Consider the following 19,538-nt stretch of genomic DNA (forward strand, 5'->3'; position numbering starts at 1 on the left):
CAAAAAACAAGAAACCATTTACTTGCAGGGGAGTTCTGTCAACAGTGAATAGTGTCTTCGATCCGTTAGGCATGGTCGCACCGGTGACTATTGAGGGCAAAAGTCTCTTGAGGGAATTCAGTGTCAATACAAGTGATTGGGATGCTCCTCTTCCAGAACAAAATCTGAAGCAATGGGAGGCATGGCGTGAGTCACTCCATGACTTAAGTAAGTTGCATATCCCACGTTCATACACAGCAACATCACTTTCCAATGCTGTACACACAGAGCTATGTGTGTTCTCTGACGCGTCCACAAAAGCCATTGGAGCATATCTCAGGACCATTCAAGCTGAGGGACAAGTCGAAGTAGGATTCATTTTAGGGAAGGCTAAGCTGGCACCACAGTCCGAACCTACCATTCCTCGGTTGAAATTGTGCGCCGCAGTACTAGCCGTAGAAGTTGCCGAACTCATCCAAGATGAACTGGGCCTGAAGCTGGATGAAATCAAGTTCTATTGTGACAGCAAGGTCGTGCTTGGATACATTTGCAATCAAACAAAACGCTTCTACGTCTACGTTCACAATCGAATCAGACGAATTTGTCAATCAACAAGACCTAACCAATGGTTCTACGTCAACACAGAGGACAACCCGGCTGACCACGCATCCAGGTCAGTTCCTGCGTCCCAACTGACAAAGACTATGTGGTTCACTGGACCAGCCTTTTTACACAAGCCAAATCCATCTGACACACATACAATCAGGACGTTTGAACTTGTTAACCCAGAATCAGACATAGAAATACGACCTGAAGTGAGTAGTTCTTACTAATTCTTACTCAGACTCAAAACCGAGGCCTTACCGCTGCACGGTTTCAGTGCTTTTCTTGTATGCGCTCCCTCATCAGGGCTATTGTCCTACTCATCCACATAGCCAGCGCTTACAGACACAACAAGTCCAGTAAATGTAAAGGGTGGCATCACTGCAACTTCCCACGTACTCCGGATGAGTTGTCTCAGGCGAGACACATTATCATCAGAGCAGCACAGGAAGATGTTTATGCAAAAGAACTCACAGTTCTTGAGCATGGACAAGCTGTAACCAAGGACAGTTCTTTTCACAAGCTCAGACCTGTTCTTGAAGGTGATATGATTTGTGTTGGTGGCAGATTAAAGCACGCTGACTTAAGCACTCAGGAAAAAAAAACCATCATCTTGCCCAAGACTAGCCACATTTCTCTGCTGTTGGTACGACAGTATCATGAAGAGGTAAAGCATCAAGGCCGCCACTTCACAGAAGGGGCCCTGAGAGCAGCGGGCTTCTGGATCATAGGTGGAAAACGACTTATTGCCTCTGTCTTGCACAAATGTGTTGTGTGTCGAAAGTTATGTCGAAGAACAGAGGAACAACTTATGGCAGACTTGCCTCCAGAACGCTTTCACACATGTCCACCCTTCACCTATGTAGGAGTGGATGTGTTTGGGCCACGGCAAATCGTCTCCAGGCGTACAAGAGGTGGACAGGCCCAAAGCAAAAGATGGGCAATGCTCTTCTGCTGTATGAGCTCCCGAGCCGTGCACATCGAGATCATCGACTCCCTAGACACGTCAAGTTGCATCAATGCATTGAGACGGTTCTTTGCCATACGGGGACCTGCAAAGCAGATTAGATCGGACTGCGGAACAAACTTTGTGGCCGCTGCAAAGGAACTGGGATTAAGCCAACAACAACCTGACTTCAAAGTGCAGAACTTTTTGAGTCAACAAGGGTGCTCATGGTTGTTTAATCCTCCTCATGCGTCCCATATGGGTGGATCATGGGAACGTATGATAGGCCTATCAAGAAGGATCCTGGATGCAATCCTGCTTCAAGAGAACATTCAACTTACCCACAATGTCCTGTGCACACTCATGATGGAAGTGACTGCGATAATCAATGGCAGGCCTCTTGTTCCAGTCTCCACCGACCCAGAGTCACCGTTCATATTGTCTCCTTCAATGATACTTACCCAGATGGTTGGGGTTGCCCCACTGCACAGAGACTTCACAGACAAGGATCTTCTCAGCAGACAATGGAAACAAGCCCAAGCTCTCGCTAACCGATTGGAGAGATTCTCAACGGGACCTAAAAGAAGGGGACATTGTGCTCCTGAAGGACAGTCAAGCTGCACGTAACACGTGGCCTATGGCAAGGATCACAGCTGTCTTCCCTGGGAGAGACAGTAAAGTAAGGAAGGTGAAGCTCAGGACATCAGATCAAGGTTCTGAGAGGGTGTTCTTGAGACCAGTGTCAGAAGTAGTTCTTCTTCTGCCCAATGACTGAATGTTCAGAGACATTTGGTAGTTAATAGTGACCTTTAAGGTCAGACGGGGAGTGTTCTGCCCTTCAGGCATTTAAGTTTAATTAGTTTAAAGTTTATGCTTTTAATTTGGTATACTTTCAGTTTCATGCAGACTCTTATTTGGACATTTGTTTACTGAGAAAAACCGGAAGTAAAAAAAAATGAAAGAACGCAATAGAAACGGCAGACTGGATAAAAAATGAAAACCGTAATTTCTTCAGAGAAAATTCATCCTGCATGTTGATTCCCCAGCAGAAGCATCGCTTGTATGTATATAATCTTTGTTCTGACTAGTAAAAGTAATGTTCATGTAAGCTAAATGGCTTAGCTAATTACAGTATTTTGCACTCTAGTTTCACTCTCTCGTTTTTCATCAGTCATCTCATATGTATGGATTCAGTTCAATGTGAAGAAAATAAATCTACATAAAAAGAACTCCGGATTTCTTCATGTTCATGAATAGAGAGAGTTTATCTCACTGTTTAGTTGGAGTTGTTACACCTCAGCGAGAACAGTATATACATAATTAAACAATTCACAAAGGACAAAGGACAATGCATTGTAGCCACATGGCATGGCATATAACCTTTCACTGCAAAGAGCTGTACGCTGGAAATAGTATTCTTACAGTGAGACTCACAGGCACTGTGTGGGGGTTTTCAGGTTACAGAATCCCAAGATGTTTTGTCATTTCACTTTTATATCCAGACCAGAACTGTTTTCAGTCTTTCTCATAATACAAGTGACTGCTGTGAAATTGTGACTATTTTTAACAATTGCACGTAGACCGATACTAATCATGAAGGGAAAAACAACAGATTTACAACATACATCATATCTTCTCCAGATTATTTTTATTGAATTGTTGCATGGCATGTTTTATGCGAGTTCCTGGGGTTTGATTTCATGGGGAGATCATTTCAGGTCTTACATTAAAAAAACTAAAGCAGAGTATGCCAACAGTGGACCCCACAGTAGAAAGGATGTACATTTAAAGTCATGGGTGTCTCTCCATAAAGTAACTGAAATTGCATGACATATTAAAGCATGATGTCTGCTTTATTTATTTCCTCGGGGAGACAGAATCCTTTAAAAGAAGGAAAAAAGCTGAAACCAGTAGCCTCAGATGTTTCAAATACCAATAATGAAGCACACTATCAAGAAATTGTAAATTAAATAAATAAATTAAAAAACACCTCACCTCTCCATCCTGATGCCTTCCAAAATCCGAACTTTTCACGTGGGTAAAGAAATGTGAAGGCTGAATGTTTCTGATGTAATGTTCTATTAACAGTTAAGTCTCTGGTCTGCCAATGTAATAGGACTGGTTACTACTTGGAATTTGATCAGTCTGGTTAAACCAAGAAAGACAACGTGTGTAATCAGGTTTGACACCTGAAAGTTATGATAGACCTTTAATTCATCTGACTGACCAAACTTCAACTAAACCTACCTGCACGTCTCTGTCATCATGTCCTGAGGCTAACAAAGTGCACTTAACCTGTCTTTCAACTTAACATTGGGATGAAGACAGAAGCCACATCCATACTTTTCATTGGACCCATTCACACCCATACAAGTCCATTTCATGTAATTCGTCTTTGTGTAGCTATGTATATCTAATCCATAAACAAAGAGAAGGTTTGACTATTAAAGCAAATCACCTTTGCAGTATTGCAGAGATCAGGGCAGTGCTAGGGGTGGGCTAAGTGGTCTGAAGCCCGAAATATTTTCAGTAAAGCCTTGAATGTTTTTATGACTATGCCTTGTATGCATCATCACTGAATTTTCATATGCATAAAATAATTTCTATTAGGATCGCAGACTTGCTCTCTAATAAATAATGTATTCATAAGTGTTGTCTGCAATACTATTTACTTCATCTCCAGCGAAGAGCCTCTGCACACAAAAAAGAAAAGCCCTGCATGAACATGCAACTTAATTAAGCGTGTGAGTTTTCATGATGGATATTTATAACTGAGCCCTCTCAATGTGAAGAAACAAATATAGATATTAAATCATACTATGCTCTTTCTTCAACGCACATGCATTTAAAGCAATTAAATGAACTGGTTAGATCAATTTAATTAAATTATTTGGTTGAATTGTCAGGGCAACAATTCATTAATTTAATAAACAAGATATAACATTTATAAACCAATGTAACATTTAAACATATATATTTTTGTATCCAGTGTACTCTGAAACATGGATGTCTCTGAACTAAGCCCCAGATATTAACTGTTAATAGTTCTGACAGCTTGTAAACATAACTAATGGACAATACTGGATCTTTCAACAAACTTGTTTTTGTTATGTCTTTAGTTGGGGGTGCATTTTGACGTCATTAGAGATAAATAGTGATCATCGCTCTGATAAACTGATCACATAGTACTTAAACTTAAATATCAATCCATACTCATATCAACGCATGCTGAAGAGCTGAACTGACTGATATAATCTAACGCATTCTCATCCCAAGGCGTCATATACTGGCACAGGTGACAGAACAGAGTGTGCTGTGCTCTACTGTATATCCACAATGGGATATTTATGCATACTCACTCAAATATCACTCTCTCTGGATAATTGGACACAGCTTGTGATGAAATATTAAACCAGCTCCTGAGGTTGGACTTTTTAGGCCTTCCTGTCCAGTCAGAAATCAAGTTGAGAAAGACTATTCACCCCTACAATCTCATATGTCCCCAGGTTTTGACAGATTTAAGCATATGTGACCCTGGACCACAAAACCAATCTTAAGTCACTGGGATATATTTGTAGCAACAGCTAAAAATAAATTGTATGGTAATTTTTTTTATTTTTTTATCTTATACCAAAAATCATTAGGATATTAAGTAAATATCATGTTCCATGAAGATATTTAGTAAATTTACTGTAATTATATTAAAACAAATTTTTTAGTAATTTGGATTTCTAAGAACTTCATTTGGACAACTTTAAAGGCAATTTTCTCAATATTCAGATTGTTTTGTACCCTTAGATTCCAGATTTTCAAATAGTTGTAATTCGGCCAAATATTGTCCGGTCACATCAAACCATACGTCAATGGAAAGCTTATTTATATAGCTTTCAGATTATGCATAAATCAAAAAAAAAAAGAAAAAAAGAAGAAGAACCTTTTGACAATGACTATGTTTTGTGGTCAAGGAACACATATGGAAACTTACAGAGTGAAAGTCGTGACATTTGTCAAGTATGGTAACCCATACTCGGAATTGGTGTTCTGCCTTTAACCCTTCCAAGCGCACACACAGCAGTGAGAAGTGAACACACACCCAGAGCGGTAGGTAGCTATATCCAGCGCCCGGGGAGCAACTGGGGGTTCAGTGCCTTGAAAAGAGCGCTGTACATTCACCCACCCCCCACCTACAAGTCCTGCCAGCACCGAGACTCAAACCTGTGACCTTCTGGTTACAAGTCCAACTCTTGACATTTCGTCAACATCCTACGCATATGGCACCCTCTAGCGTCAATATGAGACACAGATTGTGGGTTAAGGTTAGGGTTAGGGTTAGACCGCTAGGAGGCGCCTTCTGGCCCATTTTTATCTGCTTCTAATATTGACGCTAGAGGGTGCCATGGATGAGAACGGGCTGTATAATCACCAAAAAAAAAAAAAAAAACTTGTACAATTACAATTTTGTGATTTTAAAGAAAACAATTTTTATTTATCAAATACTCTTCACATAAACACACTCAAAAAATTGTCATAATAGCTGTTAACTGCAACATTATAGAGAAAAGTTTATTAAAGTAGGTTTCAAAGAATGGTTTTATGTTTTATCAGACTTTAATCCCCTGTAAAGCAGAAATGCTCAGCTTGAACCCATTTTCTTTAGTAGGCTTTTACTCAATATGTTAAATTAGCAGGATAAAAACAAACCATTGCTGATCAACCCTATAAGGTTAAAAGAGAATCATAAGATTAAACCCCTAAAGTAGGAAATAGGTTTATGGTTCTCTCATATTTATAAATAAAAAAAAATATATATATATATATATATATATATATATATATATATATATATAAACAGAAAAGATTATTCTAAAAACTTCTGTAATTCCTCCAAGTATATAGAAAAATAACAAAAACCCTAGCTGACAGAAACTTATCTCATAATCATTACTGGAAAGTGATTAGGTATTCTGGGTAAGCCTGTACATCATTGAAGATCACAAACATGGTTGGGTTGGTCATGTTATCAGTCACACTGTTATAGAGATCAGCACTACTGGAGCTCTTTGCTGGGGGAACAGGAAGGCCTTGTTTTCCTTGAGTGAAATCACCAACAAGAACCCTTGCGAGGTACATGCGTTTGTGTCCGTTGACATCAGGTTTAGAGTAGCCTTGGGCTGAGTAACGTGGGTCCACAGCAAAATATGTACCATTCCCATACATGGCTCCTAAAAACAGAACAAGAACAATAGTCAGTTGATTTAAAATACAAATAGATGCAAGTTAAAAAGTTTATACTGAATATGACTGATACCATGCATGCCAGCGAAGCTGCGATTGAAGCCGTGATTGTTGATCTGATCGGTCTTATCAGGGCCAGTGCCATGGAAGAGACGCTTTTCATTGTTTGTGTGTTTGTTTTTGTCTTCCAGTTCCTCCTTTTTGATCATGTAATTTCTCCAAAGTGCAACGTTTTGGACTCTTTCAATCTACAGACAAATTAAAATGAACAAAACAGTATTACAACATTGTACTAAATATAGACAAAAGAGCTTTTTAAAACTATCAAATACACATTGCTCCTCCCTCTCAGTAGTGTCTTACTGTAATGATACTGTTACTGGATAGTCCTGTGCTTGTGAACTCTTTCTCCGCTTTTGCATATTCTGTTGAGCCTGCTGTGAGTTTTACAATAACAACCTGCTGTCCTTTCATGTCCTCCCAGTCTGAAGGCAAAGATCTTTGAGCTGCAGCTGTAGACAAAAACAAGATCCCAATGTAATCTTTGATGGCCTTCTAACAGGCAACTATATCCAGCTAATGACAAATTGTTCTGTTTTTTTATAACTAAAATCATCTCACCTTCAAGATCTACTCTGTTCAGTTCAATTCTCAGGCGCCCCTTTGTGGCCACTTTGCAAATTAAATCGGCTTCATATTCAACATCATTAATCTCGATTTTCACTGAAGGCTGTCTCTTCTGAAAGGCCTGTTCCAGGTCATAATTGTTCAATATATCAAAGTTTTTATTGCTCTGTCCATTTTCCTGATATTGCCATTGAATCACACTGCTAATGAAAAAGGCCTCACGCCTTCGGTTTTCATTCCTTTCCACCTTTCTGATCATGTTTCGAATACGACTGTCTGCAGTGTGAACGTCTCTTGTCAGACCCTCCAGTGTGATGACAGAGTCTTGGCCTTTCTTCTCAAGCCGGACACTGACTGTGAGCTCCCTCTGCATGGCGTTCAGTGTTTCTCCATCCTCTTTGGTGAAATGAGCAATGAGTGGATCATGGATTGGGATGGTCACATGCTCCCGTAATATCATGCTGTTGATCATGTCCTTGGCTTCACTCAGGTCCTTTGGTGTCTCCCCACAGAGCTGAAACACAGCTGGCTCAATTACTTCACCAACAACTACAAACTCTTCATTTGCAGGAGAGTCTGAACTTCCGGACCAGAAGAAGTCTACAGGTTTGATAGAAATAAAAAGGGATCAATTATTGTTTATTAAACTTATTCATATGAAAAGATGTAAAGAGCATTACGTTTCTTTACTGACCTTTAATTTTGGTCAGAAAACCTTTATCCTCCTCTACTTTCTCACCAGATCTTCTGATCATGCTTTGGTGGAAGTCTTCCACCATGTTCGTCTGGAATATAAGAAACTTCACAAGCCTTACATGCACCGGTTTCTTTTTCTTTACAAAGTCGACAACTGCATCAACCATTGCATCTGCAACATCAGCTGGTTTTGCACCTCCCTGACCTAAAGGGTTTGAAATATTTACCCAAAAAAGTAAAAATAAATAAATACATCATCAATGTACTGCAACCACTAGGTGTAGAAAAGTAGGAATCCACAAGGTTTCTCACCAGTGCCAAGAGCTGGAAAGGCAACAGAAGTAATTTGGCGTGTCTCACATAACTTCAGAACAGACAAAACAACATCCTTAATGTCAGATGGACTATTACGTCCAATAATATGGATGATGTTTCCACATGGAAGCTGCCCGGCTGAAGTCACAATTTCTGTCTGCTGCATGTTTGATGATCCCACTATTGGACAAACATGTGAACTCATAGCATCTTAAGCTTAATAGATCTATTTTTCAATATAAATTAGAAGAAATGGCAATTTTGAAAGTATACAAACCCATCTGTGAACATTCTAGTACAACTTGTACCCCAGCAGCATCTAAAATGGCCTTGGATACTCCTAGATTACAAATAAAAAGTAGAATTTATATTGTAATTCTCTTTGAATGTGAAATTAATTTTAAATGAAATCAAAATTAGTAACCGTGTATTCAAAGTTGTATTGACCTGCTTTCAGAGAAAATGTCTTATTTGAGGAGTTGACAATGGCATCAGTTTTTTCTTTAGTTATGTCTCCTGATGAAACCATCAGAGTCACCTGATCCAGCTGCATAATGTGTACTCCAAGAGAGGGAGAGGAGACTTTGCCAGCGGCCCCTAATTATAAGAAAATAATATATTCATAATAATGTTTAATATGATTTCTGTGACAACAAAAAAAGAAGGTAATGGACTTCAGATAAGAAAGTGTTACCAGAAGTTGATTTGGCAAAAAGATTCATTTTAGTCTTGAGATGTTGATGTGATCCTTTTGTGAAGGGACCCTGAATCCCATGTCTAAAGATGCTAGTAAAGCACTAATATATAAAGCACAGAAATATACAAGATAACATTAACATGAGCAACTATGGTAGAATATCTAAATTAAATCTAAATTTATTTCACCCACCTCTACACTCTCCTTGTCAGAAGGGTGTACAATCACAGTTACCTCTTGAAGGTTAGTAAAATTAGATTTCTGGACTTCTGTCAGCATTATTCTGGCCACCAAATCTTTAGGAAAGCCAAGATTCCCAGTCCCGATAGCCGGGAAGACGACTGAAGACATTCCTTGCATTTCTGCTGTTCTCAGGCAATCTCTTATGATCTGAATGAGTACCTTTAAAATGTAGATAAATACATCTTTTATCTATTATCTTTTAAGAAAGCACCATCTAAATATGTAGATAACATATGGGACACATTTGCATTATCCAATTTAATAAATTCTATATAAAAAATATTAATTGAAAAAACAAGTATACATTTGACTGAGGTTGATTAAATGTATGTCTCACCTTATCTGCTGAGTTTTGTCCACCGTGCCAAAATGGACAAACAACATGGAAGACCTTGGAACATTTCAGTTTATAACCATCTGTGATGAGCATTTCACCATAATTCAAACTGTTTGAGCGAGCAGCTCTGGTGATTTCTGACTGGAGCTGATGACCAGCAGTTTGTAGGAGAGCTTTGGAGACGGCACCTTTACTGAGGTCCAAGTCCTCCGATATAGTGTTTACAATGACATCGGCCTGCAGAAGAAACAAATGATATACTTGTAAAAGGAGAGGAATTTTTCAAAGGGTTAATTCTCAGGTAGATATTTCTTGTTATTAAGGTTTTTAGGATACTTTTTACTGGCATTCAGACAAAAAAAAAAATTAAATAAATCTAATCTTTATGTTTCTATAATAAAAAGTAATCTCATATATTCACTTACACTTGCATCCTGGATATTCCCTTTGCTCAGAATGATTTTTAGTCCCTCTTGTGTAGTTTTGGTCTTAAGAACACTCAATCCTTCAGATATATCTGGTCTGCCACCATAGCTTGAAGTTTCTCTTCTCCTGTGTTCTTCGCCTTCAAAGTCTCTATTATCACGAACTTTGACAACTTCAAAATCTTGTTCTATTTGACCATAGTTTCTACGACCATTTCCACGATAGCCTTGGCCATAGTCACTATGCCCATGGGGTTTGGCTTGAGGGAAAGTCATTTCGGGGTTATAAGCAGCAAAAACCTTTCTGACAGCTTGAGTCATGGCATTCACAGTTCTGTCATTATTGTCCACCAAGTGAATTTTAGTTAATGTGCTATCGGAGCCTCTGTGTTTATGATATTCAATGTAGTCAAACACCTCCATAGCGATTGTTTCAGTGCAAAGATCAAGAGGACAACCAAATACCCCTGAGCTAATAACTGGAATTGCAATGGAGGAGCAGTTTTTCCTTGAAGCTTGGTTCAGACTTTCCCTCACAGCACGTCTCAGGCGTTGCACCGTGGTACGTCTGTCTGAATCACTGAAGCGAGGTCCAACAGCGTGCACCACGTATTTACAGGGAAGACGACCAGCGTCAGTGATGAAGGCATCTCCAGGCTTCAAAGGCCCATTTACTTTTGTGTGTTGGTCACAGATTTGCTGCAGACTTGGTCCAGCAGCTTGGAGAAGTGCTAAAGCTACACCACCAATGTGCTTCAGATCTTCATTAGCAGCATTGACCACAGCATCAACACTTATCTTGCAAATGTCTGCCTTTCTGACCGTAACAGTTAGTCCACCTGGTATTTGAACCTCACAAGAGACCTGGCCAATATTTGAAAAACTACCTTCAGTAAATTCATCTTCCTCCTCTTCCAGCATGTCATCTTCCTGAAGAACCACCACAAATCCTTTTTCCTTCAACAGCATCGAGAGCATCATTTTACCCTGTTCCATGAAGTACTTCTTTGCTCCTGCCTTTTTAATTATCAGTGTGTCTGTGTAGAGACCATCTGTCAACTTTTTAAACAGAGTCATAGCTGGCTGAACAAATGTACGTTCTCCAGACAGTTTGATCCGGGGTCTCTTTGGATCAAAATGGACTTTCACCTCATCAGATTTAATAAAATGATGCCAGTCTTGTGACTTTCGAACTTGTATGAATACAGCCGCTGCATGTGATTTGACACTAACAGTTTCTTCAATTTTAGTGTGTTTCTCAATGAAACATCTTAAATTCTCACTGACCTCCATCACTGGTTCTCTGAATCCAGTCACCATAACCTTGTCTCTCTGTTTAGATAAATGTATAATCACAGATATCTTTTTGGAAGTATTGAACAATTCTTGCAATTGTTTTTTAAGATCCTGCCACGCTGGCATTTGAAGGACACACTGATCTTCTACGGTGAGGTCTTTTGTTGTGAGAACTGTATTCGCCCTTTTCACTGCCTCAGCAAGGGCTCTTTCTGTGCTCCCAATCACAACAACATCTTCATTTGCGATTGTGTAGACAGCAATTATTCCATGAGATATGAAGAGATCTATGGACATTTCACCACAGTCCACTGATTTCAAGAACTCCAGGATTGAACGGTTAATCTGTAAGGACTTCTGTTTCATATTTATTTTCTTCTCAAGGACCCAGTTCTTGAAAGTGAGAATTTCTGTATGAAGACCTGATAAATCTAATCTGTTATTTTTTTTGTTGTAGTCAATGTGCAGGTCTGGAGAAACAGCCTTAGCACTTTTCATGCCATCTTGTTCAAGCAAAGAGTACATGGCAGGAGAAATTTCCACGTTCTCTGTCACACTGTTCTTCTCTCTCTCTATTTGGTTTGTTGCTCTCTCTAAAATTTTCTCCATTATAGATTTCAGTCCAACTATCTCATGGGTCATTCCTGCCAGTGTCAGCACCGTTTTAGATGCATCTAAATCTATGAAAACCTGATCTTTCACTAATTCCTTAACATCACTTTCCACTTTTGACCACAACGCGTGTGACACGGGCCACTCAGATGTTGTGTAGCATGAGGTAATTTTCATGAAGGCATCAATTGCGTTCTTACTCCAGCCATCAATGTGTCTTCTGGTAACTCCTTTCTGTTTCAGTAATGCTGGATCAGGACTGAGCAAAACTTCAGGTTTGTCCATGTTTATTTGGCAGAAGTGTGAGCTCATCTGGTCTTTAATGGATGAAATCTGCCCTTTCTTGAGGATGAACTCCCTGATGGCAGAATTTACACTGACTGTAAAGGGTTCAGGCAGCTTCAAATGAGGTCTTTTGCCACCATACAAGACTGTATCCAGTGATTTAAAGTAGGGATATATCGTAACTGGAACATTACAGATGTTATTGTCTTGCTTCAAAACTCTTTCTTTAACTGAAAAGAATGAAATATTTAGGCATAGTGAATCAATGCATTGATATTGACAAGTTTTACTTAGTTGAAGAAGTTTGACTTAGTCTAGTCTTAACTATAATAGCAAAGACTTTTAGCAGCTGTAGATGCATTTACCTTCTTCCTCCTTAAAAATAATAATGGCTGCTTGTTCTGCTGGAATTGTGATAACTTCTTCTACTGGACCCCCCAATTTCTCGAAATATAGTTCCAGCAGCATCTTGTTGTTGTTGGCCTCAGCTGGAAGATCCTCCACTCGCACACATGTGCTTCTCTCCAGTGCACGGGCCCTCAGATTATACTGCTTAAACTTTTCATGTGTCCTGCTGTCCTCAAGGAACTTTTCTGCTGCTGTTAAGTTACATTTGTTTCTCAATTAAATTTGACTGAAAGTGCCAGACACATTTAATCAAGCCATAATAACAACATACAACTATGTATACAAGCAAAATATTAAAGGTATTATGTTTCAAAAAACAAATAATAATAATTTATGCCCCACAACAATACTTTCCCAAGTCTAAAAAAAAGACCATCATATAAACCCCTACTGTTACTGTATGTACTCAAGATTAAACCAAATTAATTTAAATAAAAAATGACTAAGTAAAATATGTTTAAATTATGATTAAAAAAAAGTATATTTTATAGGATAACTTACCACTGGGATTTTTAAAGGTCACAACTGCTTTTCTTAATTCTGGTATAAATTCCATGCTAAAATCATTTTCAGAAAGACTGCTGATGTTCTCCACCAAAAGAGTCAAAACATCTTGATTAACATCGTCGGGAAGGTTCTCCAGGACCACAGCACTTGTCTCTTGAGGCTTCTTCGCATCCACATCAGTCTGAGAGGCACTTTGATCTTAAGGCAAAATAAAAGCTACAGTTAACAAACAAAATAATATTTTTTATCAATTATTAACTACTGGTACATAACTTATATCTGTACTATAAAAAATTTATGTTAATTAGTACTTCGGCAATAACATTACAATAACTTAACCAATAAAGATTACATAGACGTAAGCAACCAGAGACCAAAGTTAAGATGTTCAGACTTACTTGGTTCCTGATATCCACATGCCTGCTCCTTCTGAAATCACACAAATGTAAAGCATTTACAATTATGGAGAACTAAACAAGTAGGTTTAGTTAACTGGTCCCTCTGCTCCAGCCTTTTCAACAATATGAAGAAATGACAACCATCTTCTTAGAGAAACTCTAAAATACAAATATATTGCAACCATAAAACGGAATTAATCTTAATTTATCTTATGATAGACCATTCTGTTCATGTATAGTGACTTCATGCAATCTATGCAATTTGATTGTTAAAGCATTGCGGTACTAATTCTGCATTCTGTAACAAGTATACTCACTTGTTGTGCAGTGCTATCTGCCTGTTCCTCTGCATCACTGGGTTTGTACACTTTCAACTTGATTTTCTGATTCTCAATGGTAATGATGTGTTCTGCCTTTGAGATCACGCTATCTTGGACTTAAACACAAACAATCATACTTAGTCAGATACTGTACATCCCAACACTTAGAAAACATCACAGTAAGGAATAATGTAGATCATGTTATGTGATATAAGCCAACGTGATTATGTGATGATTAACTGATGTGACATTGGCCTATATTATAGTTTTGAAAAGGTTTTTCCTCGTAATTTTTCTGAAAGGCAAGTTTATTTATCACAGATTTATTTATTTAAACAGAACACATGAAATTAGATTTTATCCGTTTTGTCCATGCTAATGTGACAACACACATAGCAGCCAATGAAATTACTGTATTTGAGACTATGACTGTACATTGGTATACCTCAGACATCATGTTTATTCATGAAGGACATCTTAATGGTACATTCAAGTTATTCAAGTATGCAAACATCAGATGTTTTATTTGTTCATGAGGGATAATGCATTGGTATGTGTGATGTCAGTCTCATGTCATCATTTGTCATGGCCTTTGTAGTTGTTTAGTTCAACAATCAGGTAGAAAAATCTTAAAGGGGTCATATGATGCTGCTAAAAAGAACATTATTTTGTGTATTTGGTGTAATAAAATGTGTTTATGCGCTTAAAGGTAAAAAAAAATGCATTATTTTCCACATACTGTACATTATTGTTTCTCCTCTATGCCCCGCCTTCTGAAACGCGTTGAATTTTACTAGGCTCACCGATCTAAAAAGCTAAGTTTGCTGTGATTGGCCAGCTATCCAGCGCACTGTGATTGGCTGAATACCTCAAGCGTGTGACAGAAATTACCTCCCTTTATAAACCACATTATAAACTTTTAAACATGATTTCTGGTTGTGTCCTCTTTTAGCAGGCCAAACAAAGGTGCTTCACTTTCTCAATGAAACAGCATCAGACACAGTGGCCTTGAGTTAGCAGATGCCGGAGGCCTAGAGTGAGCCGCGGCTAGAGTGAGCAGAGTCCGGCTTGAGTGAGCAGAGGTGGGCGGCCTTGAGAACGGTGCAACCAGCAGATTCTAAGAACCAGCTTGAGGCAACCACATGTGACAATCCCGGGCTAGACTCCACTTCATCCACGTTGAAAGCCGATCCGGCGATCCACAATGCAAATTTGATGTATTTCCTCAGCGACCAGCACAGATCAGCTCCAGGCATGACAAAACCAATATCATCCTCTTTTGGAAGGACAAACAAAGTATTTTTGCTTTCACAACCAAACACACAGTGTCTATACTACAGGGCGGAGGCAACAACAATACTACAGTGAGAATAAAAGGTACGCCTTCTTTCAGTGTGAGCATAGAGATGTGGGGGCATGTTAGAATGAGCCTTTTTAGGGGGTGTGGACAAGTCTTAACTTTTACAAACAATATCTCTTTGGATTTGAGACTTTAGTCTTTGAAACTTTACAGAACTTCATTATGCACCAAGAGCTTATTACACTCCAAAGAGAAAGAAAAAAATTGCAATCACATCATATGACCCCTTTAGCTTAGACTGCAATATTACTGAATTTTTTCTAACACAGTATATCATGTAGTGAATTAAATAAAGGATTATAATGTGGGTAAATCTATTGGTATATTTGCTTTGAAAAGTATTACATGTTTGAACATGGCCAGAATGTGTGTGAGTTGAGAGACATGTTTACATTTTTTGCCTTAGCAAGGCAAAACTGTATCTTTACATGAACATATTACCAAAGAAACACAATGATCACTGATGTCTTAATTAACACAGCCAGAATGTGGTTGTCTACTGTGCTAAAGAAACTAAAATTGTGCATTAACAGGGACGTTGACACGGTCATATTTTGTTCTGTTTTCATGGCACACAAACTAAAATTAAGTTAAACTGGTAGGCTATTGCTTGATAAACAAATATTTAGAATAACTGATCTGTGTTTTCAGGATAAAGAAACAACAGAACAGAGCTACAAGTGGTTTCTTAAGAAAAGTGCTGACATATGGAAATGTATGTAATTTTTTTGGTTTACTGTATATAGGTGTAAATTTATTTAGATTGTAGGTAAATGTTTTTTTTCACTAACTGTATCAAATATATATTATTTTTGTCACACTTTATTTTAATGTGTTCTTGTTATATGTACAGTACATTTATTTTAAGGTGTCCTTATTACAGTGATTGCTGTTACATGTAAAACAATAGGCTACATGTAATATTATTGTAACTAACATAACAAGTCATATTAAAAATATAGTGTTGTCACTGTTTTTACTGTTTTCATATTATATGTATTTATTTATTTAACCCAAGGGCTTGTTTCTTAATGTTGCCTTAATATAACCTGACATTGTTTAGTCACGAACAGGGGCGTCGGACTGGGGGGGTAAAGGGTACCGAGTACCCAGGGCCCGAGGCAGGGGGGGGGGGCCCTTAGAAGTCAGTTTTCTATACATACATATACATGCACTAACATTTGTATAGCATTTATGTACAACTAAAAAAGTTCCTGTGCAAAACTAAACTTTTAGTTAGGCGCTGGTTTGGTATAAAAAAGTCATTTTCATGCTGTGCAGGGCCCCAGACCCCTCTCGAATCAATGCAAATGGTACGACCCGCAGGTCAGGTGCTTCTGCTGCGGACCCGCGGTGATTGAATCAGTTGATGAGACAGGAGCTGGAGTGAGCCGTGAAAGGAAAATCAGGGGCTCAAAAACGAAAAGAGAAGCAGAATAAAGAGAGAAGGGCAAATGAGGGCAAGCAGTTGCTCACAAATTTTTTTGAAAAGAGAGGTGAGCTCCAAATGCATCATCAAGCATTGACAATGTTTTAACATAAATATCGACTCCAGGTAGAATAGCATACATTTATGTTTGCATTTATGAATAATATACCAATACTTTATAGTATCACACCCTTCATAGCGAGCAAACAATGTTTCTGATTATTACATGGCTTGGCTGAATTCCAATGTAGAATGCGGTCTGTTATTTCTTGATAACAGACCGCTGCGAAGTATAACAGACCGTTGCCATGAAAAACAGCGTGTTGCTATGGACGCGGAACGGACTATTTTCTTTGGCGGAAGCAATACAATCGTTTTTAAATCAATAAACTCCTTTTTAAATCAATAATCCGTGGCAAATTATTTATTTATTTTGTGGGTAGCAACAAATATGTATGTAATAAGCGGGATAATCTATAGAGAGGCGGTCGTTATAGCGAATAACAACCCCGACAGGCTGAACAGGACCCCGACACGAAGCGGAGGATAATGTAATCTAACGTTATACATTATCCCTTACGTAAATAACAGGGAGTGAGAAGCAGACGGAGCTCAACACACTGCCACTCCAGGCAGCTGCCTAAACGCTTGTCTCCTCTTCTGCTGCAGTTCTCCCCACTCTCAGAGTCAGAAGTTTACATGAAAACACTGTATATTTCCCTCCATTGTCAAAATCTAACACCCGCGAAAACACAGATCGTTAGCGCCTATTTTACCGCATTGTTATGCAAATTAGCTCGCACACGCTCTTACATTAAGTACAGGATTGTTCTCAGTATAATAATGCACATCTTAATGATTGAAAAATGACTTATTTTAAAACATAATTCAAAGACTGAATGTCTAGTTTGGCGGTTAGTTTACCCTGTGATTCTATAGTCTAGTCTGCATTTATTTTAAACAGACAAATAATCATCAATTATCTTGTACTTAGCCTACACTTTTAAAAAAAAGGTATTGTGACAATAAATGATATTTTAGCAACCATTTGAAGCCATATATTTCAGTTTCAGAGTCAGACCCTGCAGCAGCAGGCCCCTCATCATGGCTAGGTGAAAGCAGTGACAGTGAGGTGGATGTGAGTGTGACAGTGATACAAGGTGAGCTTTTTAACACTTAGTAATTAGTAATTAAGTGTTAAGAGGAAATAAGCAAAATTAGTACATTGGTATTGTACACATTTAAACTTTAAAGTGTAATTACTAATTACAGTTTAAAGTTTACAGTTTAAAGTTTAAATGTGTACAATAACAATGTACCCATTTTGCTTATTTCCTCTTGTAGCAGAGGCAGAAATAGAAGATGAGGTTGATATTCATATAAGTGATCAGAGGGAAAGTGAAGAATGTGATGAAGGTAGTCAGGAGCAGGAGGACAGAGCTGAAGAGGAAAGAGAAGAGAATGAGAGACTTAGGGATACTGGAGAGGGATTGTCAGAGGACCCAGGATTATGGCCAACAACTCTTACTGATAAGCACAGGAAAACTATTGTTCAAATACTAGCAAAAAACTGGACTTTAAAGACCTGATCAGCAAATTTGCGCATGCAAAGACCCGTCAATGGGCATTTAGTAAAAACTGACATTATTTAGTTTGTGTTTCAGACCAAAGTTTTTCTTATTTGGTATGGTCATTTTCAGAACTGCTTTACAGTATATTTGATTTAGTCCAGGTTTGGACCTGCTAGACCTTTGGTCATCTCAGTAAGTAGTACTTTCGACAATAAAACAAAAATATATTAATCAGAGTGTGGCCTATTTTGTATACATTTTAAGTGTTTTTATGATAAAAATGCAATACCTTACCCATTGGTATCACTATGGTATTGGGGGCCCAGCAAGATGGTTTGTACCCAGGGCCCAAAATTTGGTGCTACGCCCCTGGTCACGAATATTTAATGTTTACATCTGTCTAACTTTGCCATTGGTCCGCTGGCCTTGTTAGTTATGACAGGCCAATTTTAACGTTAAAATTCACAGATTAAATGCTAACTTCGAGAGAGTTTGTCGCACTTTGTATTTGAGCCCTTAGTTATTTTAGACGTCTGGAAAGCTTGAGGACAAAAATTCTGTTTGTCAACATGTGCGTTTGTGTTCAGTACTTACTGTCAGACGATTTGAACAGAATCGTGGCGGAGTTATTTCCGTCATCATATTGCACGACACAGTCTCCTCCTTGAGACTTCTTCTTACTCTGGAAGTAAATCTGAAGTTTATTTTTCACACTTTTAACGTGTTCAGGTCCCCAGTCTCCCTCTACAATGATGGGATAATATCCATCCATCGCGATCCTTCTGATCAACTAGGAAATGGCTTGTTGCGAGTCAGAGTTTATATAGCTGATCACGCCCTCGCTTTCACTTTTGTTTCTGCGTAAGTTTACTGTGAAACTGGGTCTCTCTCTCTCTCTCTCTCTCTCTCTCTCGGGCACGACCAGTGTTGCCAGATTGGATGGACGATTTCCAGCCCAAAAGCTCACAAAAACCGCCCAAAACTTTAACTAACAAAATAATGTGATACAACATGTCAGTCAAAGGTGTTAAGAGCCATTTTAACTCCTTAAAACTAAATAATAACGTTAGATAAATTTCCCATGGATCAAATGGTGGCAAATACATTAAAGACAATTACCGAATATGATTAAAATAGGTTATGCAAGCAGTCACCGTCAAAACATTTGTTTGATTTACAATTGATTTACCGATACCCTCGAAAAACATATGCATCATTTTCAATGTCAACAGTCAGAATTTAAATGCAT

The 19,538-nt window shown here is 38.4% G+C and overlaps 1 protein-coding gene across 1 annotated transcript; it reads right to left on the reverse strand.

Moving 5' to 3' along the window:
• Positions 1-6,006: 6,006 nt before the first annotated feature.
• Positions 6,007-19,142, reverse strand: LOC132127281 (protein mono-ADP-ribosyltransferase PARP14-like). Its single transcript, XM_059539078.1, has 17 exons — positions 18,884-19,142; positions 13,927-14,045; positions 13,610-13,640; positions 13,206-13,409; positions 12,662-12,895; positions 10,104-12,526; positions 9,679-9,915; positions 9,291-9,500; positions 9,096-9,198; positions 8,849-8,998; positions 8,679-8,741; positions 8,399-8,581; positions 8,085-8,291; positions 7,385-7,990; positions 7,127-7,275; positions 6,837-7,011; positions 6,007-6,750 (listed from the first exon to the last, which is right to left on the reverse strand). The coding sequence occupies exons 1-17, from the start codon at positions 19,059-19,061 to the stop codon at positions 6,470-6,472; spliced, it is 5,553 nt and encodes a 1,850-aa protein (XP_059395061.1). The 5' UTR covers positions 19,062-19,142; the 3' UTR covers positions 6,007-6,469.
• Between the last annotated feature and the right edge of the window lie 396 nt (positions 19,143-19,538).

The sequence above is a fragment of the Carassius carassius genome, chromosome 45 (assembly GCF_963082965.1).
Source record: "Carassius carassius chromosome 45, fCarCar2.1, whole genome shotgun sequence".
NCBI lineage: Eukaryota > Metazoa > Chordata > Actinopteri > Cypriniformes > Cyprinidae > Carassius > Carassius carassius.